At 34.0% G+C, this 26,527-nt stretch overlaps 1 protein-coding gene across 3 annotated transcripts in view; it reads right to left on the reverse strand.

The window, feature by feature from the left end:
- Window positions 1–2,793: 2,793 nt before the first annotated feature.
- Window positions 2,794–26,527, reverse strand: part of TNPO1 (transportin 1) — a 69,448-nt gene continuing 45,714 nt past the window's right edge. Inside the window, exons 11-26 of one of the 3 annotated variants that reach the window (XM_015653297.2) lie at window positions 24,661–24,721; window positions 23,849–24,017; window positions 22,173–22,325; window positions 20,758–20,983; window positions 18,050–18,221; window positions 16,729–16,815; window positions 15,837–15,944; window positions 15,502–15,660; window positions 15,321–15,408; window positions 14,266–14,364; window positions 13,958–14,053; window positions 11,072–11,147; window positions 10,175–10,274; window positions 8,730–8,804; window positions 5,890–6,032; window positions 2,794–4,387 (exon numbers count right to left, since the gene is read on the reverse strand). In XM_015653297.2, the coding sequence (XP_015508783.1) occupies window positions 5,925–6,032; window positions 8,730–8,804; window positions 10,175–10,274; window positions 11,072–11,147; window positions 13,958–14,053; window positions 14,266–14,364; window positions 15,321–15,408; window positions 15,502–15,660; window positions 15,837–15,944; window positions 16,729–16,815; window positions 18,050–18,221; window positions 20,758–20,983; window positions 22,173–22,325; window positions 23,849–24,017; window positions 24,661–24,721 (1,777 nt within the window). In that variant the 3' untranslated portion in view covers window positions 2,794–4,387; window positions 5,890–5,924. Of the gene's footprint in view, window positions 4,388–5,889; window positions 6,033–8,729; window positions 8,805–10,174; window positions 10,275–10,908; window positions 10,982–11,071; window positions 11,148–13,957; window positions 14,054–14,265; window positions 14,365–15,320; window positions 15,409–15,501; window positions 15,661–15,836; window positions 15,945–16,728; window positions 16,816–18,049; window positions 18,222–20,757; window positions 20,984–22,172; window positions 22,326–23,848; window positions 24,018–24,660; window positions 24,722–26,527 lie in introns of those variants that run through there. The other 2 variants (XR_004500397.1, XM_015653298.3) reach the window with 2 other exon arrangements.

A 26,527-nucleotide genomic window follows, 5' to 3' on the forward strand; every position in this document is an offset into this window, starting at 1 on the left:
CATCCTCATGAAAGACGTAGGATGGAAGCAATTAAGAGTTAAATGACACCTTCTTTCCTTGAAAAAATCTGAAACCAAGTATTTTCAATTTAATGTTGCATTTAAAGCCTTTTAAAACAAATATTTCAGTTGTCTGAATATGGATGCATTCTCCTTAAGGGAAGAACGCTTTTGCATGTTATCTGTTAATACATTCAATATGAATAATACAGGTGAAGCAAAGGTCATTATCGTCCCACAGTAGATGGTTAATTTAGAGTAAGTTTAAGACAAGAGGAGCTGCCTAAATGAAATACGTAAACTTATAAAATTACAACACATTTTTATTAGCATGTGTTCTGAACAAAAAGGGTACAAGAGTATTCACCTGAGATAAAGCTAGTATTTGAATATTTCTAAGTAGAATGAGTTTTGCTTGAGGAAAGCCACTTGAAGTTTAAAATATACATTTTACTATTATACAATATATGCAGTTTAAGTAATTAAGACTGATGCTAAACATAAAAGTCCTAAAAAAAGAAATCACAGTGTGTATCAATATTATTAGTTACAAAATGTATGCTACTTCGTAACTTTTAAAAATTATAATGATTACAAATTTTAACCTATTCTTCTAAAAGTGATCTGAGTACAAGCTTCAAGTAGCAATAAACCAAAGAATTAGCATCTTACAATTTAAATATATACATACTCACTGATTGAGAAAAGAATCAAGCTTTGGAGAAAAAAAAAATACAAAACTGATTACTTTTGCTTGCACTGGTTAAAATAATGAACTAGTCTAATCTAATTCCAAAATGAAATGAAAATGAAATGAGCAGTTTCCTGACTGTGTTATGAAAAAATTTAACATTGAACTTCACTTAAGACTAATTTAACAGCAATTTTGAACTGCCAAAAGATGCATTTATAAGGATTTTGAATACACTTTCTGTTACCAACTTAGGTTGATCAGCAGCTTTTTTTCACTCTAGAATCCTTCAAAAAGGGAAACTCAAAACAGGAAAAAGGCATATATAAAAAACAGTAAACACTGACCTCCTGAGGTTCCTACAACAAAATTATTCAAGTAGAAAATCTACACCATTACGTAGCAGCGGCTATTTCTGTAGTTTAGCACACTAACAGCACTTTTTCAGTGTGTAAGGAGCAAATGAAGTAAGCCGTGCTTTTAGCATGCCAAGAGGCAAACACTGGAATGTAACAAAGACAAACTCACAATTCTACCAGTATAAACATTCAGTCAACATTCATGAACTGTCAAGACTATACCACAAGAATTAAGATGCTTTTTATATATCCCATGATGCAATAATTCAGTTTTAAACATTAATGCTGTTTCAGAACTTCTCTTGCCTCACATTCCACTAAAAGGCTTCTGCAAATCTCTGCACTATATTATGCATTAGGAATGTGGTTTATTTGCTTTAAAATATACCATGACAGAACTTACTGATACAAAAGACTACTTTGTTTATTCCTGTACTGGTTATTCCTGCTATTTTAAATTATTTTCCTTGCTGTCATACCAGATCAGTTCACATCTGTACAAATATGTATTAAAACAAATATGTACAAAAGTGGCATCCTAAGATAATCCAGGGTGAGGTGGATTGGTTTTATTTGGCTAAAGGGGCTTTCTAAAATTTAAGATAAACCCAGATTTTAGTTGTTATGCTACTATATTTTTTGGGTAGGTTTTCTATTCTACAAACTTTTTAATGTCATTTCTCTGTAACTCTTCCTTAATGTTTCAAAAACACTTAAAATTAAAGCAAATTTGGGTCTAAAATAATACCCCACCTTGCTAAACGTTGGGCTTGGGATATTCCCTTTCAAAATTAAAGTTTTTATTGAATTTTACTGATTTATATCAGAGTTATTAGTTGAGAAAGTATTTTTGGTCTGCTATCAAAGTAATGTAACTTGAAAGCAAGTTATCACATGCAATTTTGATCAAATTCAGTAAATACTTAATGTACTGGCATTATCAAACCTATTTCATACAGTACATGTCCAAACTAGCTTCAGGCATAATCCACTAAAATTTGCAAAGCCAAAAAAAAAGGGGGGGGGGGAACATAAAACATGCATGTGATCATGCACTGAATGAAAAAAAAAAAAGTCTACACTCTTTAAACAGCATTTGTAAGTTCACACTCACACAGCTCAAACTTCAGTGCAATGGCTAAATCATTCAACAGTCAAAGAACAGAACCATGCGAAGAAGAGGAAGTTCTTAAAAAAGCCCCAAACAAAAAAAAAACCCAAAATAACTCAAACCAAACAAGAACAAAACCAAACCAAACCAAAAACAACAAAAATACCCCTAAAACCCCAAACCAAATTAAAAAAAAACAAAACCAAAAAATCCCACAACCCCCAAAGACCCCCCTAAATACCCCCCCCCAAAAAAAAACAACCAAAGGAGAAAAAAAAAAACAAAAGAAAAAAAAAAAAAAACCACAAACCAGAAAACACCAATTAAACCAAAAACTGTTATCCAGTATCCATTCTGCAATGCAAAGGTGAGAAACTAAATCTACAAAAAGGCTGTTATGGCTTAATTTCGTTTTGCAGATTAATAATGCAGCAATTGAAAAATGGAAAGGTGTGGCTTCACCTCTGACCAGCAGAGTTAAAAATCTCTCCATTTTCCTTTATCATCATGGGATACTCTTTAGGCAATCTAAATTAATAAAGACTTGCCACTTCCAGATGGACACAAGATCAAGTGTACCAGTTACGATTTCACATTCACAGTACATAAGAAAATACACATGGAAGGAAAAGTAAAGAGTTAACTTAACAAGGATTTATTCACAGGAATACATGTAAGTAGAGAAAAAAAAACACAACAGAAAAGCTAAACAAATGAAATGAAGAGGATCCAAACCAACTTTCACTCTGTAGCTTTAAACTTGCACCCTTGTGCATATAATTACATCACAAAGGGCCACCAACATGCGCCGATACAGTGTAGATACCCTGCATTACATCCATTAACTTAAACATCTCTTTAAGATCATGCTTTGAACAAAAAGAAAGCATAGAAGGTAATACGTTGAGTGGGAATAAACACAAATATAGCAATCTTGTCATCAACTTCTACAATTGTCTTTACGTGCCAACTAACATTTACGCAGCCTTTAACGGGTCTTACCACGTAACTCATTTTAGAGATTCTGATAAAATCACTAGTATATAACCATGCAGAAAGCACATCACACTGACAGCACAGAGGCAAATATTTTGCACAGCTATATCAGCTTTCCACATTGTGCAGGTTACACACAATACAATATCAATCTTATTCTTAACAGATCCTAAAAAGGTATTTCAAGGCCTAATTGTTAACTACAGTACTTTATATCTATATTCTTAATAAAAATAAATTCCACTGAATCTTAAAAACGAATTTTAAATGCAGGGCTATATTGAATTGGTAAACTGCAACACAAAACTGGCGCAACATAGGTAAATGTATACCAATTTCACTCTATTTGATGCAAGCATGCTACTTTCCCACTAATTAAAATTACTTCTGATCACTATGAGCCAGAATGCATGCCTGAACCTTAAACTGCAAGTTAAGAATAATTCCTTACTCTAGAAATCAAAACTAACAAAGTACAATAATAAAATCATATCCACTACCTTGGTTGTTTTTCTTAATGCAAAAATTAAGATGTCAATCTTTCCTTTGCAGTGTCCCTCTCCTTACCCCAAAAATGAAAGGAGTGACTTATTTGGCAGCTTGCAGGTTGCTTCATTTTGTCCAAGTTAACCTTTATTATTTTACGATGGGGTTTCTATGCTGTACACCACAAGTGCCTGTTCCTAATACAGACACAAGCTGCATTTTAACTGTACTAACTTTGTTTGTGTAGTTCTTCATTAACATGCAAATACCTAGGAATCCCATCAAGCAGGATGAAATAATGTAGAAAACCCTTACTTAAAAAAACAGAAAACAAAAAAGAAAGCCTTTTACTGTTTGTGACCCCCATTCTTAGGTTTCCTTTATTGTGCGCAAAATATTTTTCCTCTTTACGTATCCCTATAGTTCAATTATATGGTTTCTTATTTTGGTATAAATCCCCACAATATTCCAGAATGTGCTGTTTTGTGACTAGATTCTTTTTTTTTTCTTCTTCACATCCAGTGCAGAGGTGTAATAGGAGACAGATTTCCACCCACAAAGGCTCCAGATGTTAAAACATTTCCCAACATCGACTTAATACAGTGACGGCAACACCTCCCTCCCGCCCCTCCCAGTAGGGTTGGGATTGTACTGTATTCCCTACTGGTTTACCCTTCCCCCCAGTAAAGGGTAACATTTTCCCTGGGTGCAGAGGCTCCCTCATAGTCTCCCAGACTGAAGGACCTGTAAAAGGAAAACATAACAGTGTAATTAAATCTTACCTTGAACCTCTGGCAGATAGGTACATAAACAAAGAGTCTTTTTCAAGCACTAAGTGCCAACCTCTAACTTAAAAATGGATTTATGCCTAATGTTCCCTTATAAGTCTGTTAAGAAACCAACTTATGTGTATCAGATAAATTATTATTCATGAAACAATAAATGCTTTGAAGCTACATTGACAGTTCCACTATTGTGCTAAACTCAAACTGAAGATAAAAGCAGCCCTATGTATTCTAACCAGTTTTTCCATTTTTAACACAAAATTATGAGGCAGTTATGACATTGAGAAAGAATATTAAACATATATGCAACTGACCTAGCAACTTCCCTTTTGAGTGGTTTAAATAAGATAGCCATAGCTTCTCTGCAGTTGAAACTAAGAACAATGGCAGATTTTTTCACTTTGGTTTCATTTTCATCAGGAAACCCTTATGTCAGAACTGAAATGCCCTCTTTGATAAGTATGTAGCTGTTTTATTTTTAATCTATTGTTCTGATCAAACATGTAATGCAAATAGGATGTTTTGTGACACTGACTTCGAAAAAATCTTAGGCTAACTTTTAAATAGCTGTCTGTTCCAACACTAAACAGAACAGCATGACACACTCTCATAATTTCAGTATAAAAATTCTACTAGAATTATCAAATTTGTATAAAAACTAAAAGAATAAACTAATTCACCCTCTTTTTTGGGTAATATAATAATCTCTTCACAGTATCACACATGGGAAATTTGCTCTATACAGCATACACGTGGCATAAAAAGCAAGGTGGTGTAATAACAGAGCTAGTCTGGAATGCATTTTCACTCTTCTTGGTCAAAGCTGAATCATTCTCCACATAGAAGTGTCTAACAATTCTGAGTTGACACACAAAATGGAACATGGCAATAATAAATATATCAGTCTTCCCCAAACATCAAGCTTTAAAATTACTACTGTTACTCTAGTTACTAACATAGCATTCTTTATTCAGAGGAAAGATAATTTATTATGTAGTTAGGCCATTAGACTTCTCATAGCTACTGTGTTAACAAACCTGCTCTTTTATCCTAGAAGAGCATTCCCACTTAGACCACATCTGCCATCTATTAATTCATAATATGTAAGGTAGCCTGCGTCTTTAGTACGATGACTTGAGGATCATATTCATCACTCTGTCTATTAAACTTGAACAAGCACTATGTTATACCTACACTTTCAACTTCCTTGATAAACTAATGTGTGTATCACAGACTCAGTTTTTCTTTCTCTCTCTCTCTGTAACAATAAAAAAAATCAGACAAATGCTTTTGCTACAGTCACCATTTAGGTACACTATCATCCCTTCTTTCTTTCCTTCATACAGGAAGCTCCTCCAGTGTAGGTCAGCAATTCTAGACTGATTAATTAATTATGTTTCATATGATGCAAACAGGGAGGAAGTCCCAGCTCTCTTTGGCAAGCAAGACTCATGTGCTTACCTCTAATTATGGGACTGCAGCTACAGTGCATGAGGTTAAACTCCATAGTAAGCTGCAAGGCGCTCTTTTAAGGGAAGAGGAAACTGGTCAGAGAAACGCCTCCAATTCTCATCCCCAACTTGATTTTTAAATCCATGAAGAATCTAAAAATGAGAAAGGGTAAGTCAAAATAAGCAAAAACCAGAGGGTACACTCTTTACCAGCCTCATATGCAGTAAGCCACGAACTGCCGAGTTGTGCATCTGGCAATTTGAATTCTACAGTATCATACTGAAATGCTACAAAGAAGCAAAGGAAGTAGAACAAGGTCTTTCTTAATGTGTTTCTTTAAAGGTAACATAAAGAATATAGCTACCCACAGAAATTAGTGTATATATATGTATTTATATATTTTTAATAGGTAACTTAAAATGTAATGTTAAGCCATTTCAGAACGTTTATTTATTTTTTTTCAATTCATTTTTCATCCATCCATCCATCCATCCATGCACCCAGTTAATGTATTTTAAGACTACTGTGACACATTTATTTTTTAAGAAATGTGAAGTATATTCTGGGAAGTTGAGTTAAATGGCAGCCAGTTTTAGATAGAATGAATACCTGTCAATTTCTAGCACAAATATAAAATCTTTGAGAACTCTGTTTTCTGCACAGAACCTGTAAGACAACTTCACTAGAAACGGAGCTCTTAAAATCTTGTTTTGAAAGAACAGGGATCTGCAGTCAATGGCAATCAAAAGCCAGTGAAAGATGAAAACAAATAATCTACAGATTTCAGTCTGAATCTTCTGATGTAATAAACAAACTAAACATGAAATTAAACTATCAGAAAAAATCTTAGTAGGTTATTTCTTAAAACAGCAAATACAAGACAAACATCAGAAATTACAAAAGCAGACAATATTACTGTCCTTCATAGAAAATTATACCAAAAAATCTGAAGTTTGGTTTTCCCTTTTTACACTCAATGTAACTGAATTCTGAAACAGTGTGTCATGAAGACATCCTCAAATAAAAGGCAACATCAAAATTCAAGCTCATGGTAACAAGTTCACTCTCCACACAAGACTGCCAAGCAGTTTTTAAACAGATGAAGTGGTAATGACATTACATGTACCAGTTAACTTGCTACTTTTCTCCCTCCCACAAGCAGGCTCTTTCCTAAACCCAAAGAGTCACATTAACCAGCTGCTAAGAAACTACTGAAAATCTAAGAATGCTCAGGTATCACAAAAGGTTATGAGTCAGATTTTAACACTGGCAGCTCATCTATCCCTGCTCTTAGAAGTATTTTCTCTTCCAGTTCTAGTACTAAGGAGAAAATTATTAAAAAAAGTAACCAAAACCTGGACAAATCCACTTTCTTTCCCTTGTTCCTGAAAGTCGTAATTACTGTTGGAAAAACATCTAACTGGACTACAGCAATCACATATTCATGAAGAAGTAGTCTAAAAACCCTTCATGTAAGCACTAAAGAAAGGTTTGTCTCTTTTTCTGCAAGGCAAAACCCACAAAACCATTTCAAAATTTCTTAAGAAAGCAAGGATGTCCTTATGCCAAGTGACCAAGAACCACTCTGTTCAGTTTGAATGCACTGTATCCTAAACGAGTAACTTGGAAAGAATCTGAAAAAGAGAGGTTTAACATGCTGAAGGACCGGTGTAAAAACATGCAGTGAGATTGCTTTGGACAATCATCACAGACTCAATCAAGGCCCTCCTTTTTAAGTTGTAATTGCTGTTTCATTCTGCTGATATTAGAATACTCATAGCCGTGCCTTCTCCAGATCTAATGCTCCTTGGAAGCACACCAGTTACCTGAGGTTAACTAGGGCACTAGGACAGTGAGATTTCTGTCTTGGCTCTTAAAGATGGGATAGAAAAGTTCTAGCTTCTGATCTGATCCCCACACATATCACTAATGGAAGAGTAAGTGCCAATACCAATTCAGGATCCTAATAAGTACTAAAGAATATGCCGTATTTTTGCTTGATAAATATCATGAACCTTATTTCTGACACAGAACTTCCTAAAAATGGGGATTTCACTTTAGAACTTGTGAGGTGAACCATTTCTCCCTCGTTTTTTCATTTAAGACACTAGTATCAAAATACAATGTATGGCGTTCTGGGTGCAGCCTTTTGGTTTTTACTACTTAATAAAAGGTAAAAACTTTTCAATTTCGAAATTCAGACTTTTAAATAAAAGTTAAATAAATAAAAATTTAAACTTTTGTTTAAATTCTACTGATACTTTGTCTAGGGATGTATTCTTGGGGCATGTTAGTTTCTTGAAATTTACTCAACCAAGAGGTATTCTCAGAATTAAGCAATCTCTTATTTTCAGCAGGAGTCAGGAGAAACAAGTAAAATACCACTGGGATATTTTTAATCTGAAACTTTTGTATGTCTCCAAACTAAAGTAGCCAACTTTGTGGAAAAGAATAGCCTTCAACTATACAAATCTTGTTTTCTGAAAAAAAAAAGTCTTACATGTAGTATAAACTCCGTTGTTCTTCCAAATGCAGGAAAAACACAGTAGGCTGGACATTATGAAAAGCTGTTTGAGGATCATTATCCCTTCAAAAACACCTCAAGTGAACCTTGCAACTACTTACAAGAGTTTGGAATAATCCAAATGCATATAAGAAGATATAGGTTGTAAAATGAAGTCAGGATATTCATGTTGCTTTTTCTGACATTTTATGACCTTGCACGAACCATGGACGGCAGAGAAACCTCCATGACCACAGAGTAAGCGCTAGCAGTGAAACAGAAAGAAAGAAACGAGAGGATGTAAAACAACCACCACTAGAATATACTGTTATCTTGGCAACCTTACCTTACAGAACATGTCTCGAAGATCATCTTTTGGGCTAATCCACGATGCAACAGCATCACAAAAAAAAATAAAGTCCTACAAGATTAAATAATCATATAGGTTAGAAACCTCAATTTATACATCTGAAAACAACACTTGATGTTCATTCTGTGAACATCACAGATGGTCTTTGATCCTAATTCACAACTGCTTTTGCCTTTATGTATTTATTTTCCAGTTAATTCAGACAATGGTAAATTATTGTATTTGTATGAAATAATATGTATTATTGTATGAAATTGCTGAGTGTCTTAAACTAAACTACAGTGTATCCAACCCTAACTCTCCCCTCTGCACCATACTAGTATAATTTTAATTCTTTCAATACACGTACAAATGCAAGATCTACTTACTTTAGTCACAAGCAACAAATGCATCTCTCACACATTTCCATTTAGGGAAAAAAAGCTGTTTTATTTCTTTAAGTAGTTTTTTTCTGGGACATAGAAAACATTTATCATACAGGTTCAAAACTAAAGCCACCTCAAAATCCCTCTACTCCAGACATCTGCTGCTATGCTTTACCTCCTCCTACACCAACAGAACACCAGTCTTCAAAAATAATGCTGCTAGTGCACATAATAGGAGCTGGGTATGATGATTAGAGAGGAGAGGTGAGTTAATGAAAGGAGTCCTTATTTAACCCCTATCTGTAACCTACATGAATGAACAGACAGTAGAAGACTGAAATGTAAAGTACAGAATAAGACTAAATGAAAATAACTGAAAATTTCAAAGCAAGGTAAACATTAAATTTTTGTGAAGAATTCAAAAAAGAGGAAAGGGAAAGATTTGTTTTATTTTCCTCTTAGGAAATATTACATTGATACAGCTTTACTCTAGAGGTGTGGAGACTAAAGATCAAGTCATATTCTATTCTTCAGTTGTACCATTTATCTTAAAGAGATTCTTGTTCATTGTTCCATTGACTATTTGAAAAAATTACCCTAAGCTGAAACAGAATCTTTCCTACTCAAGTGTTAAGAACAAAGGGGTGGTTACTTGTTCTGTTTCTTGTTTTGAAAACCTAGATTACATCTGGAAAATGGGTTTAAGAATATCAATTTTTACCTTATATTTGCATACAGATCCTGACCACAACCTGTCAGAAGTCTCAAAATACAGTTATTATAATTGAAGTTCATTGTTTACACAGTCATTGCCAGTAAAAGACAAAAACTGATTTTAACAATAATTCTCCCCTTTTCTTTTTAGATGACAAACACTGAATCATCTTGATATGGATCAACTACAATATAAACATTTTGGGCTCCTTGACCTTAAAATAAAGCTACATCATGTACTGCAGGGAATCTCTTCAAGGTAAACTTTTTCATATTCCACACATAGCTTTCACTAGGTTTCACATGCGTTAAGAAAAATTAGCATCTATTAATGTATCTTACTTGGACTACTCCACTGGGGTTGACCGTAATCATGGTACATATCCCACGGAATGCTGAATCCTTTTCCTCATTGTCTCTTATGTTTCGCAAAGAGGTACACCTAATGAATTGGAAAGGAAAACTTAGATAACTCTATTACTTTTCTTCAATCAAGTCAAAACTAGATGACAGTATCTGATGGAATAAGTCACACTGATAAGACAATCTGAAACACAATTTTGAACACTTAGAAAAATACTTGTTGCACACAGTGTTTACTAGCATAATCCCATTAGGCATCACCTCCAGAATCTGTTTTTTTTGTTACACTGTAGTCAGAAAGTGTGACCTCTATTCCATTAAATACAAAAGAAACATATATCTGAAATACTTATATAAACTATCATTATTAGAAGCGGAACAGAAAATACTGTCACAGTATGAATTATGTCAGATACCACTTACAGAACAGTTATTGAACTTTAACAGCAGCAAGCAAGCTATTTTATATGTTACGAATCTATAAACATATATTCCTTAACAGCATTTCAAGCCTCAGACTGAATTTTAGGTAATGCACAGTTTAAATTTTACAATATTTGCATGCATTGTATTATCATTCTGGTGGATTTTAAAATGCTCTTTCATAGTCAAGCTTTAACACAGCAAGCATGTGACAATCTTCTCCCATGCATAAATTAGTCGTTAGCCACAACATAAAGAATACATGACGGCGCTACTAAAAACTCACAAACCTGATAGGACAAGATTAGTCACATGGTTGGCAATGATTAAGGATTGAGATTTTGTAACCAACTGAAAATATATCTAAAAGTGAGATAGAGAGAAGAAAGAAAGAAAGAAAGAAAGAGAGTGAAGAAAAATGAATTAAAAAAAAAAAGATTGAATAATACACACCAGGGTCTTATAAACTGCTGTAGCATGGGGGCCACCTCTTGAGGACAAACGTAACCAAGACGACCAATTGTTATTGCTAAGGTAACGCAATCACGGTTATACACCACCAAACGCCAACCAAGACATGAGCAAATGAGGGGGAAGGAGAAAAAATAAAGAAAAAACAACAAATAACTCAGAAACAGAAACCAACAGAATCTGTGTATGATAATAAACATAAGATTTCACCAGTGCTGTTTATTACCACCCCCTAAATAAGAGGCAGCAACATATATGGTATACTCTCCAAGGTAAAAGAAAAATTAAAGAAGTATGAGAGAACACCAAAAACACAATTTTAAATCCAAAGGCGTTCTGATGTAAGCTATGATTCTGTCCCTCTTTAGAGTAATCATTTGCAGTAAATTTACCTCTACACATTCAACGTTTTTACTGAAATGTACTATTAATGGATATTTTTTAAAAAGGAAGTTAATAATTTTCAGTTTTAGTATCAAGTATTCTGAATGTTTTACTTTATCCAATATTTAGAATTCAAGGTTTTTATGGACCTAATATATCAATAAAAATACATTTCCAAATACTTTTACATAGAATATATTGTGGTCTGTCTGAAAAATCCTAAATAGACGGAACACTTCTCAAAGAGTAAAAAATTTTTTTTTTTTTCATAATCTCACAGAGAATTTAATTAAAAATGGTTGCTAACTCAAAGCAACTGACTGCAGAACATTAATTCCTTAATCCTTGTTTTTCTCCTGCTCACAAAAGTTTTCCATATAAGACATACAAGAATCTGACTTCTGATACCAAAGCATAAGGACACGAAAAAAAGTGAAAAGCAAAATAGTTTTACCACATGATTAGGTATTTTTTTTCTTTCTTCTAAGGGATAGATCAAAGAAAGTATCATTATGCAAATGTGTTTTAATGGTGTTTGCTCAACTCACAAAAGATTAATCTTTAGAAAAAGGAGAGGGTGGGGAATAATGTATCAGAATTACTTGAAGCAAAATACATGAATAATACTAAAATCCAGCAGATTTGTATGAAGCAGAAAAAGGAAACCTATGTTCAAGGGACATACTATGCAACACTCTAATTAACAGGCATTTGTGAACAGTTTCATGAAACATGCAATAAAGCAGATGATGCTTTCTCAAATAAAAGTTTGGTGTAGGATATACTAGCAGTCTGAAACATTAATTCCATGTGATGCAACTCACTGTTAATGTAGTGATGTTATTCAATTTCCACATACAGTGTATAAATTTTTTTAGTATTTTACAAAACTTCACTGAAGTCAAATAAAAATACAATTCTAAGTTTAATCTGTAAATTCTTACAGCAACAGCCTGAACAGGGAATAGAAATCTCTGTCAAAGTTTTGTGTCAAAGTTGTTTTCACAACTGTTTTCATAATTAATTACACAGCAAGCTACTGCAAAACCAGTAATATTCTTGCACATACTAGTGGTACACAACAAAATATCCCACAACAAACTTATAGTAAGTACACCACACTCAACATTTATTTGCAGTTATCCATCCACATTTAAAAAAAAAAAAAAAAAAAAAAAAAAAAAAAAAAAAGTCTGTGTTCAGATGCTTCCAAAAATTCTCTTAACAATAATGGAAGCATACATTTAACTATTGGATGCCTCTCAGTTACAGGTATTACACAACTATCAGTGCAGAGGAGGGGAGTCAGGGCAGGAACAAGGAAAAATTAGATTGTTATAGTATTATACTGTAACACTATTCCACGGTATATTTCACAACTAGGTATTAGATTCAAAATTTTCTTTTCAAAAAGTAGCACCTATAATATGCTGTAAAACTAAGTAAATTTTCCTTCAAGTTCACCTTCCATACTAAATAGGATAGAGGGGCAGAGAAAGTGCAACTTTTAAGTTTAGAAAATGCTGAAGGAAAAATATACTTTGCAAAAAAACTCTCTCCAAATTATCTCTTGCTTTACTCAGAAAGTATACGTGTACCATTGTATTTGCATCATATTCAATCATGTCAGATATAGCAATGAAACTGTCATTTTCTTACAAGACTATTTTCAAACAGAAGAGAAAAAAATTCCTCAATTAGAAAAATAGTAAATAATAAACCCATCACCTATAAAACAATAAACTCATATCATCTATATATTTTTGCTCTAGTATGGAAGGTGCTTTTCATACCAGAACATGCCCTCTATAAATGCAAAAGAAACAAGCCTCAGAAATACCAATTCAGTAAGGCATTTGGTAATCACTCCCAATTTGGAATGCAAAGCCAGAACATAACATATGAATCCCATTATTAGAATTGTTTTCCAGAATTTGTTATTACACGACCAGGTAACAGAAATTAAACATAATTTCAGTTACATTGTGGTAAAACTGCCATCACAGATCTAGATTTTTGTGTGTGATATTTTAAGTTTGTCTTTAAAAGAATGTACTTTTTCATAAATTCAATTCATTGTTTTATATATGCCAATTACATTTTTTTTCAACAGTAGACATATATATACAGTACACGTGTAAGGACACGCACACATCAAAATCAGTGAGAAAGTAAGTCCTAAGTGTTACTGCATACATTTGTCATATTTAATACACAAATAAAACCAGAAGCATTATTAAACAGATGATAAACAGATATAACAAATGTTATAAAAAGAGAAAGCAATTAGAATCTAGATATATGATTTGCTGCAAGACTGAGACTTGTAAGAGCTTGTGCAAAACAGAGTTGCTTTTGCTTATAAAAGCCAAGTACATAAAAAAATCAGTTCTGGTGTGGTTCCCCTATGCAAATTCAAAAAATAATTATTAAAAAAAAATTCTTCTAATTCCCTTCACCATGTACAGGTTATTTTTTGGGTACCTGTGTTCTCTAACAACGTCTTTGGTGTGTTGGGTCTGTTTATTATTTCTACAAGCTGGTGCAAGACCATTGGAATATAAGGCTGCATTTCTATACCTGAAACAGCAATTAAAAAAAAAGAATCAGAAGAAAATGACCATTAATATACATAATGTAAACAGAACACGCACACTTAACTTACTAACAAGGACAAGGATCACAAATGTTATTTAAATGTTAACATAAAGCTAACACTTTAAAAATCACCCAAAATACCCAGACAAATAATTCTAAATGTGCAGAAATTTAAAGAAAAAATTAAATCTTACCCATCTGGATAGAGATTTCTCCAATTGCCCAGGTGGCATTGTTACACACAGAAATGAATTCAGGATTTAGGTTGGTTCCCAAAATTGGCATGAAATCAGCTAGAAAGAATAATATTTTAAAATCTCATCACACAATACAACCATCTTGTCCCATTACTTTAGGATTGTAAGGGGGGGAAAAAAGGGATACTTAAGAAAAAGAAAATGTAAGCTTATTTAAATACTTGGAAAGTGTTACATTTGAATTAACAAGAGCTATATTCCAGCTCAGTATTATATCAGATTAACCTAAGGAATTTAGAACCTAAGCAGATAAATGCAAATATTTTCAAATTATGCTTTTCAAACCTTCCTAACAGGGTTTATCTTCATGTAACTTTCATGTAGAAATCTTCTTCTCTCCTTCCCTTGCTTAGGTGAGAGGAGGAGAAGGAAAAAACCACAGCTGCAAGTACTATTGGTTTTATCATATGATTGAACATACCCCAAATCAACTGAATAACCATATATTCAGCTACCTTTAAAAAAAAAAGACTAGAAGACAATCACATCTTTAATTAAATTTTAAGAAAAGTGAGTCAAAAAGGTCATTATAACATCTGCCATATTAATTTTAAATTCCAAGCCTATCCAAGCATTAATTTGGCAAGTGTATCTCAAAAGTGTCTGTGGGAAAAAAGAGCAAATATTGTGGAAGTGTATCACTGATGCTACTTCCCAGACAAATAAAAAACAAAACAGAAAACCAAGTAAAAGCTATTCTCTAGACCTTTTTTGATTTATGTATTATATCTATTTTCACTTAACAATAAATTCTAGCACAACAAAATGAGCTATAAAAATAAAGAAAAATTAACTTTTGCACTGTCCACAAAAATAGGAGCATGTTTTCTTAACATACAATTCAAGGGACAAAAGACTACAGATTCTTGCTACTAAAGGAAAATGTACAATACCATAAAAAGGCAACCCACAGAACAGAGAGCATAACAATGGCTAATACAACCTCTCAGACATTTGCAAAACAAGTTATTAAATGAGTAAAAGAAACCTACCGATGCACGGTTTGACATGCTGAAAACATGCCTTTGTCAGGTCACCTAACAATGCAAAAGAACTCTGCCGTACCTCAGGCATTTTGTCCTAAAGAGAGGAAGAAAAAAATTACAATTCTAGAAGAGTTTCTGATTTTCTGAATAAAAATAATGTGTGGATCAAATAGCTTACTCATCTCACCTGCATGCATTGATACATTAGTGTCAGGATATTGCTGCGAGCCACTAGCTGTTCAATGTTGCCTCCAAGTCCTTCAGCTAAACCACTGAGTAAATCAAGAGCCACAATCATAAAATCTTTATCTGGAGCCTCATATTGGTCTGGCTGAGCATTATGCAACTGCAACAAATAAGTACACATTTTCAAAATTACACCAGATTTTCTCAGGAATATACATAAAAAAGTTGCAGAGCTGCACCTTCATTTAGCTATTTAATTTCCCCCCACACCTCTAATTTTCCATAGTTAACACTTTGGTTTAGTGAAGTAACTTTGGAATAGTTATAGCAAAATACCATGGCTTGTGCAAGTGTCTTCTGCACCAGATTTACACAACGCTGGTACACAGGTTCACAGTATGGAAGAAAGCCAGATTGCAAGGCAGTAGCAACTGACGACAGGCACTGGAATTTAAAAAAAAAGAGGAGAAAGAAAGCAGTCACTACTTGTCCTCACATCTCTGAAGAGTCTTTTACTTGGGAGAGGCAATTTGGAAGATATTAGGATTTTAAGTACACCAACATGTAACTGGTTAAGTAAATACAAACATAGAAAGGCAGTACCAATTTAGCTGAGCCAAGGCAACTATCAGCAAGTTGTTACTCACTCCTGTGTAAAACAGTTGAGAAAATTTCTCAGCAACAGCATCTTCATAGAGGTAGCCAAGAAAATGCATACAAAACCAGTTACAATAATTCAGACAGCACTTACACTAAGCTGCAGTATCTTGGCCATGAACAAGCCCTTATATAACCTAAGAGTTACAAAACTAATTTTTCTAGAGGTGTTTTCCTCTAGAGGTGCTTCACACTCAGCAAGTACAGAGCATTAGACTACATGGCCTGGTTCATACCTTCAGCTTGTCTGACAATAGTTTTAATGGAGGGATGAAGGGAGAGCAAGGAGAGAGAAGACAAGAATAAAAGGAGGATAGAACCCTTTTTTTCCTAAAATAATCCTATCAAACAAAACCAAAAATGGCAGAAAAAAATCTAAAGAATTTCTGCTAAACCTAAGGACATTAATTCAGTCATAAAATTTTCTTACAACAGTCAGAATAATTTTTCTCCAATGGAAAATAGCTAAACTATATTGTTTTTATAGTCATATTTCCTAGGTTGAACACCTTCAGTAAAAAACATAATTTCTAAAGTAAGCTGATAAAAAATATCACATTTTAATATTTACCTCTAATAAAGGGAAAAGATCTTTATCTTCATCCTTCAGCATGTTCCACTTCTGGATTAATGGAGGCATTAGCATCTGAATATATTCCTGTTTAGGATGAAAATGCATCAGCTGCTAGAACACTTTACTGCATACCACTTTATTTTGAAGTTAAAAAATAACTGAGATATATTCTACTTTTTCCAAAAAAGGAACAAACAGGTGTACTGTAATTAAATTAATTGCTGCAATTCATAGAAATATTTTAGTACTAGAATTCAAAATTTGTGTTTGATTTTTTTTCCTAATGCACATAAAGTACCTTTACAGAGGGAATTTCCTCCTGCAGGTGTGGTTTCAGTATAGCTGCCTGGGTTATCTATCTGACTGCCACAAGGCATACAGAAAGCATTTTTATATTTACATTGTGGCTCCACATCTGCCACCTGCTTTTCTCAACCATCTTCTACTGCCCAGATGCTACAACCCTATCTCCATGACCACAAGTTCTGAAATTTCTTCCTCAAACTAACCATGAAGAAAGTAATTTTCTATCCCTCCAGAAGGAGGCACTTAACCCTCCTATATAAAGCTGGCTTCCTTGGCACTGCGCAGCCACAGTCATAAAGACATTAAGCAAGACACCTCTAGAATGCTCACAGAAGGTACCCAAAGAGCCAAGAGATTTTTCTATGTCCAAAGGTACAAAATTCTAACCAACTAAAGAAAGTCCCACACTGATGAGGAGCTGCCATTTAGCTTCCTCCTGGTACTGTCAAATGTCAGGATAGCCAGGCTCAGACAGAGACTGAAAAACAGGTCCTTTGATGGTGTGGGGTCCAGAGGGCAAATAATGCCCATGGAAAAAACTAAAAATGTTTTTTTCTAGGGCATCTATGTCATTTGAAGCGCTACAGAGAAATAAAACAAGTTTCAATAACTGTCATAAGATGCAAACATATGACAAGTACATCTACTAATTAATACATGTACACTACATGTAAAAAACCCCACCACATTTGCCTGTGTTATCTGTGCTTTATCCAAAGGGGTATCTACACTGGTATCTTCTCTGAGCTAAAAAAATTGAAGCATGAAGACCATGATGAACAGCACATTTCACAACACACCACACACTTTTGCTTGTTTACTCAAAATGGCAAACATTTGTGTAGTGGGAAAATTATGTGCAGTCTATGTATTTCATCTATAAGCATGTAGCACTAATACAAGGTACACAGAAATATCAGCATTTCTGGTTTATAACGTAAAGCGTAGTACAAAAAACACTGAAAAAGTTTTTCAAATATGGCAAGTCCTACAGAACATCAGGTATACTCACTGGTTTATTTAGATGATGTCCTACAGAATCTGCTAGGGTTCCTATAGCATCATAAAGAATGAGCAGGTTTTTATGCTGGTATTTACTAAATGCGAAGACCAAAGTGTCAAGTATATATGCAAGATAAGGAACAAGCTCTGTACAAGCCTCCTCTTCTAGAGTAGCAAAGGCACTAAAGGACAATAAAACAGGTTAGTACCTTGGAAATAATGAAAAAAGACTACCCCAAAATGTCCTACTTAAAATGCCATTTCTGTTTAAACATAAAGCTGTATTGAAGTCCTCAAATTCATGTAAAATATGCTTCCAAAAAGGTAATACTTAAATAACTTTTATCTTTTTTTGACTGAACACAGAATCATCCATGAGGATTCAGCTCTTCCACTGTCAAGTACAAAATTTTAAATATTGCCATAAAATTCATTGGATACACAGAAGCCCACACTAAAAAGAAAAGCATTAGCAGAAAAGTTTATTTTATACTAGCTAAAATAGAAAACACCACAACAAAAGCTAATTAATTAAGTTAAAAAGACCACTGTCCTTAATGTACACAGTAGCTGCACCCATAGATTTTGGTGCTGCTGTGCCAGTACAATGAAAACATTACCCTGTACCCTAAGCTGTTCACTGCATAGAAAAAGATACAGAAAGACATGGAAAACTAAAAGCAAATATAGAGGATGAATAGTTTTAGCTGCTTGTGGTCAAAACACACATCATGACATAATGGAAACTTTTCAGCTTGTCTATCCAGTGTTTCAACAGCAGCTTTAAGAAAACCTATCCAAAATGAAACAAAACCAAAACCAGCCCCCCACACCAGAGACACTACTTCAAATAAACATTAAGGAAAGAGAAAAAATTATGGAGTTATTGAAGATTTACTGGCCTAGCTTTGTCAATAAGATTATTATCAGCTTGTCTCTGCACTAAAAATACATGTGTCACTGCATGAAGTGAACAATCCACTGTGTGCTACCAAATACAGAAACACAGTTTTTTTAACACAAGTGAGAACTCTAAAAGGCTAGCATTCTTACTTAATTTATTTAATTATTTATTTTTATTTTATTATGAATATTCTTTCAGAAAGGCATACAACTTGAGCAGGAAAACATTCCAATAAAATATCATTCTGTGTGTCACCAACTAAAGCAGCAGCTTCTTGAAAGTACAGAAGTGAATGTTAGACATCTGCTACCATACAGAAGTTATGTTACATAAAAACATCCTGTGGCCAATCTTCAATTTGGTAAACATAAATAATGTATGCAACTATACAGTGTTGGGATGAAGCTCTTTGTTGTTTTCCAAGAAGGTTCACTGTATTTCCTTACAATTTAAAAAGCTAGTAAATATGTTTTGACTTGTAACAACTCTAAATTTTCCTTACAGCGATGTTTCCCAGTTTATTTTTAGCTGCAATAGTAAGTTTAGTGAATCTCTGCTCTAAAGAAAGTACCTTGAAACAAGAGTATGTCTGATACTGGACTTATAATAATAATAATAAAAAAAAATCAGGTGTACTGTAATTTTTAATACTTCCTTTCTAGATTTCCTGGTTTCCATGGCCCATTTCATGTCCTTCATAAGCACCAAGTGAGATTATTTAACTACACCATAACACAGCTGTGTTCACCATATGCAGATTTTCAGCCATGCTTCGGACAAGGAAAGCTTGAAGAGAAGTGGAAGACTTCCCTCTGGGGTTTTTTTTTTGGTTGCTTGTATGTGTTGTTTGTTTTTTAGGGTTTTGCATTTGGGTTTGTTTTTTTTCAATAGAATAAATAGAGAAGTCATTAAAGCTACTCAAACCTGCTAGCCAAATTTTTGCAGATGTTTGGAGACAAAAAGGAAACAGTGTTTAATTCCTAAATTTTACTAACTACATTTCATAAAGTCAGTGTATCTGTCCTCAGGCAAGGATATATATTCCTTTTGAGCAAAGCTTAGCCCAAGAATCCTGAACTCATCACTGTCCTTCAGCACCACTGACATTTGGGGGTGGCTGATGATGATGATGTTTCTGATGTTCAGAGGCAGATATAACTACTTCTTGAAGAAACACCGAAAGCTTGCTGTATATACTCCCGTCTGATAAAAACTGATACATATTTTTTTTCTTGATGCAATAGGGGATGTACACATTCCCATTCCATTAATGCTGTGTCCACTAATTAAACAATTAATTTTCACTTTTTTTAAAGTAGACAAGGGGAAGAAGGGAATCTCACTTTCCAGCATCTCGCTTCAAAAGAAAGAAATATCCCTTGAAATAATCATAACTGAAATGTTTTGGTAATGCTGAGCTAAGTACAAACAGTTCAAGTAATCCAATGATAGGACAGCTTTCCACTGTAATCAGATCCGAGTTCACAGACATTTGTAAAAAATGCCAAATTTCTGGTTGATGACACAGCAACTATTGAAAATAAGTGTTGCAAACAGCTAATTTAGTACAATGAATTATTTAGGCTGCTGTTCTACACACTCTGAAAACAAACTGCACAAGAGAAATAGACATTAACTTTTTCCATATTATTATTATTATTTGGAAGAAAGTTGCCTCTACTCCAATTTAAGAGAAGGAATACATTAAGAGCTACAAATGGAGTCATGCTTTCACTGATAAGGACATGAAAACAGCCTATGGGAAAAAAAAAGCAGTGTCATGGATAGTGATGTTTGCTTAAGCTTTGGCTTACCTGCAGGCAGCTTCTTGTACTCTCTTGTTGCTATCCAAGATACGCTTTAGCAACTCAGTCATTAATGGCTTCAAGTATGTGTCTGGGGGTTGACTAACTACCCAGTGTGCATAGCGACTAAGAGTCCAGCATGTAATGGAGCGCACAAGAGCCTTTTTGTCAGAGAGGCACTGAATAAGGTGAGGGATTAGCTCTGGAAGATATGGAATCATACCCTGCATGCAGCCTGGAAAGAAAAATACAGCTAGTGAAGTATCATAATGAATGAAAAATTCTATTGTTTTGTGTTTTCTATGAGAGACATATTTTCAATCTCTTTCACATAGGAACACAATATGCAAAGTTAAAAATACAAGTATTTTAACAAAGCAAGTCTACCTAATTTATATAATGTTCTAAAAAAACCCATACATAAACAATAATTATAATTATTATATCATAATTGAAATTATTTGACAATTAAATCTTCAATTAAAGTTACATTATTTCCAATTACATTTCTACTTCAGTGCTTCCCCAGTCTCCAGAAATTCTGCTTTATTGAATGTAGTATAGCAAGTACATCCAAATAGTTTCTAAAGCTGTAAGTTCCTACTTCAGTCTATTCAAGATAAAGCAAGGAAATACCAAGCAGAGAAAGACTGCCTTGACAACAAATCATCACATGAAAAGGGATTCCTTAAGAAATTCAAATTTCTTTGTTTTTCCTAAAATCATACAAATATTGATAAAAAATAAAAGCTGCACCCTTCAAGTCAGCAAGAGAAGTAAGACACTGAAATTTGCCAGAAATTTGCCAGAAGTACTCACTTCCACCTTGCTGGACTTCAAATCAAAACAAACTAAAAATTTTCTAGTAACAGTAAAAAAAAGTATGTTCATTAGACAGTGAGGGGAAAAAAAAGATAACCCAGGCATGAACCCAAATCTACTTCAGCTTGCAAAAGGGACAAAAATGCTGGAACTTCAGGCAAAAAAACAAGCAAGACTGTGAGTAAGTAAAAAATAATGGAAGTCAGCCTATTTGAATTAGAGGATCACCTACAAAAGACACTTAGTGTACTGAAATCACAGCAGTGGTTTTCTTCGTTTCTGAAAACACTTAAAATCTAAGGCTAAAATTTATTAAATATTTATCTTCTATGAAATCAAGATTTGAGAGACATCAACAGCTCTATACCACAAAGTTTAGAAAAGGAGAATTAAAGAAATTATGTAATCTATTTAACCTCCCAAACATGCATAAATTTAAAAATGAAAAATAAAATAATAGCAACCACCCATGAGTAGATTAAGAAAATAACCACTGAAACCAAACCACCTAAGGACATATACTTGTTTGCACTATTAAGTTCATCCAAGCTACTTTAGAACCAATTTAAAAATCAGCAACCTGGTATGAACTGTTGCCTTACCTTCAGCAATTGCACCAAGAACAAGGATACCAGATTCTTTAACTACCCACTCGGGGTGGAAGAGCAATTCCTTCAACAGTGGCAAGATGTGTGGCAGAAGTTCATCACGAAATACATTAGCTAGGACATCTAGAGCAGCAGCTGAACATTTCCCTGAAGGGAATTAACAGTGTTAATCTCTGCTTATAATACAAACCATTGTATTTAGGCAATACAATCCCCTTTTTAACTCTGAGCTGCCAGTGGATTCTCAGTGCACTAGGAGGGAAAATATTCACTAGACTACAGAGGGATTCTCTGTGCTCCTGTGCAAAACCATAGCTCTTAGAAAGCCATTTTTATTATATCAGTTCCTTCTTAATCTGTCATACAGAATTGCACTGGTCTAATTAGTAAGCAATGCTGCTAATTATCAAGCTATGCTGGTGCTTCCTCTCTGTTCAAACTGGAAGTCAAATATAGAACACTGGATATGAAATAGGACATACAATTATGATTTTCAGATAATACAAATTTTCTCAGATCCAGATAACAAATGTCATTACAGATTTCTGAATTATTCTACTCTTTCTCTCTTGGATCACAATTCCTGTATAACCTCCGCTTTCTCACTGTTTTAATCAAAACCATGCATCACAGGACACCTTATGTCATTAGAGTTCTTTCTCAGAAAAAGTGTATTTAATTCTGCAATCTCTACACACAGCAGTGACAAAAAGAGTATTAAGAATATAAAACTACACATTTTTCCAAGATGCAGCTTTACAGAAACAAGCATATTGTACTCATATTTTCAACAACAATAATTCTTCAGATACGTCAACCATAAGACTGAAGTTATATTCACCTGTTTTGAAAATTTGTGGCCTTGGGGAAAAAGACCTTATGTGGCTATGCCCACATCTCAAAGCATTATTCCACAATGAGTTTGCTTGCAAAGCAAATTCAAACCAGATTTGTCAGAATTTCACTAGCTATTTTCTGTCACTGAACTTAGAATAACAGTTTGTAGTGTTTTCTTTCCTTATAATATAGCCTACTAGCCTACAACCCTCGACCTCCTACGACCCACACAACAGGCCGTCTGAACTCTGGTTTCCTCAGAGCCATCTCCTATCTTCACAACTCAAGTACTGAATTGAGAAGCAAAATCCTCACCAAGAAAAGAAATATCTGTAGTGGACATAGGTAGTAGAATGTTCACATGGGAATAAAAAACAAGCCAAACCAAACCAAACACAACCCAATTTTAGAGGGAAAACTGAAATTAAAGAAAGCATTATTAAGCTTGCTCCAGTTATCAATGTGCAAAGCTTTTTTTTCTCTTTTTAAACTGAATTTAAACAAGTGATACAGGATTTTTATTATTTCACACAGTTAAAATTTTAAGTCTGAAAGCTCCATTGAACTGCATAAAATAAATATTTGTAACTCCATCTGCCATATTCAAAATAAGCTTACAGATGGATAGCTTTTGCCAGTACTGTTGAAGTCAAAGTGTCATCTCAAAGGCTCTCCCCCTCCAACATACCCACCAATTATGTCAGCAGACAGTTATTTTTGAAGTCAAAAACAAAGCTTTGATATTCCTTATATACAAACTTGTCTTTTTACTGTGGCTCTTGTATTATGCAAGTAGCTCTAGTTAAAGCATTTCACACATTACTTCGACCTACTTAAATTCCAGTCAGAAATAGTATCATCATCATCAAGTTCATCATCATCATCGTCATCATCTTCAATACCATCTTCTTCATGTTGCTGAGCTACTGTCTTCGAACGATGAAAACGAGGCCTTATATCCTGCTCACTATCTGGTATAGCTTCATCTTCTTCAACATCCCCCTGTCATCAAATTGTTTTATTAGATAAACTAGTCCAATTGTATTGCCTAAGGAAGTTAACAATGTAGTTTTAGTTCAAGATTTTGTAAGTGTATGAAAGATTCACATCTCACCTGAGCTGCTCAACTAAAAAAAAGCCAGTTTCTGTGTTCTACAGCTGCATTTACCAGAAAAGCAATAGGAAGATACAAGCAAGAGAGGTACGCTCACCCCCGAAGTAACCTTCTTGTTAAGAAATTACTCAAGAGCAATGAAATAGAAAGAAGTGATAGAGAAATTTTGACACACAGACATATGTAATGATGGAAAAAGCCATGTATTCAACATAGAAGGCATTAGAATCAGCTCTGAACATTTTTTTAATATTGCATTCTTGCAGTAGTTCATGGTAACAGTATCCCAGCTCTGCCTAAATTTTGAGGGAGGGGACTGAGGCAAAGCAGGAGAGCCACAGATTATTTTCCAACAAATACAGCATCAATTGCATTTAATATTTGCAACACTATACCTTGCCCCAGAAAGCTAATATTCTACTAAAGAGATGGTAGGCTAGGTCTGCCTGTTCTGATCTGAATCATTCTGATTTATAGGTCAGAGCCTAACCAATTGTTCCAACAGAGTAAAAAAAAGAAACTGATGCTCACCTTCAACAGAATAATATCAATCTCTGAATATTTCATACCGTTTACCAGCACAGGTATCAGCCTACAAAGAAATATTTACACATATTAAAGTAACAGATAAAATAGCAAACTAGTTTTACCATAATTTTGGTCATAACTCTCACCTCCCAACTCAAAAGAGAAATATCTCAGCCTGATAAAAAGAGCTGTTACCTAAACCTTGTTCCATGCCATAAGATTCATCAATACTTTGTGATGAGAAAAAGTGTTATTCCAAATGACAGATTTTAAATAGAAGTACCCCAATGGCACACCTGATTAACTTATTCTGAAGCACCTTTCAGAAATTACATCTACAGATTTTCAGTACGAGTTCAGAATCCCCTAATACGCATGATAAGTTGACTCTTGCCAACAGCACTTGTCACTTTATTTACTTGTCAATGAAGACACTACCTCATTACTATTAAAGATGGAAGCCTAGCTACATTAAGCTCTCCTATTACCTCATGATTACTTTAGTAAGACAAGCCTTAAACACTGCAGAAATCTTGTCCAATCCATATTAGCATGTACTTTATTATTAAACAGGTTATGGTTATGGAACTCCAACTGTACAGATGTATAGCTAAGAAAATACTATGGAAAAAAGTCAAATACTTCCCATTAAAACATGTTCACCACAGCAAAAGAAAAAATGCATAACAATATATAAGCCAAATTAAACTAATAATAACCACGGATGATGCAGCAACAGTGACAGACTCAATCTTGCTATATTTTGCAGGTGAATATTGTATTTGAAAGCATCAGGGTCTAATACTCACACACTGCAATGCCACATTATGTTCTAAACTTTAACTGAAGGAATAGCAAGTATAAACATTATCACTAATTCATTGGCATTTCTGCAGCATACTTTGTGAAGTACACGTTTTGGGAGAAAGCCTACAGGCACAAAATGGAAGAGATGTCAGAAGCCAGTGAAAAAGTTTTAAGAAGATCTCGTCCCATTTTCACTTTAGCATACAAAATTTTAAGGTTATTGAGTACTGACAAACTTATATAGCTCCCTAATCAAACAGGACTTACCAGCAAGTAAGTTGACATGACACTGAAAGATCATGAAGAAAATGTGATGTGACTCTTATTAATTTAATTTTCTAGAAATTGAAAAGCTTTTTTTAAAAAAAATTAGTATGATGTCAAGGTTTATGTAGGCCAAAAGAGATTTAATACTAGTAGTTATTAACTATGGGGTGTGTGTTGGGAACTTGGAACTATGTACTATCATTCTTTTGCCTTCTGAGCTACAACAGTAGGAATTAAATCATTTTGAAATTTAAGAATAATTTCTCATAACACTTATTCTACTGGTTTAAACTCCTAGCCTTTCTCTGCAACAATACATGTTTTAATCTCAATTTTCTACTTTTTAGCTGGTTAGGAAAACCAAAAATTTGCTTTCTTTTTTTAATTACTTCACATCTCTAATGCTTATTTTTGCTGAGAAGGATGTGTCTCTTCTGTCATTCTATTCTTCCACTCAAAGTCTTAAAAGAACTCTCCTTATTTAAAAAATCTTCATATACGAAAAGAAAGAGTACTCATTTGCTGGCAGCCCTGAAGAACTAATTTCCTGTTGTAAAAGACTTCAAAATAGTCTGGATAGAGTTGCAAGCACTGTTACAGACAAAAAGATATTTACACAACCCACATGAATATTTACTTCCATTCAATCGAAGATCTGTCTCAGGAGGCATAGGAAAACTTTTTGACACTTTGAAAAAGTAGGTTTTGAAACTTGAACTACTCTCAGGCTGCAGAAGTGCAAAGGAACAAATTTTACAGGCTTTCTTCAAGTTTAACTTGTAACAATAATTGATAT

Source organism: Parus major, chromosome Z (genome assembly GCF_001522545.3).
Source record: "Parus major isolate Abel chromosome Z, Parus_major1.1, whole genome shotgun sequence".
NCBI classification, from domain to species: Eukaryota; Metazoa; Chordata; class Aves; order Passeriformes; family Paridae; genus Parus; species Parus major.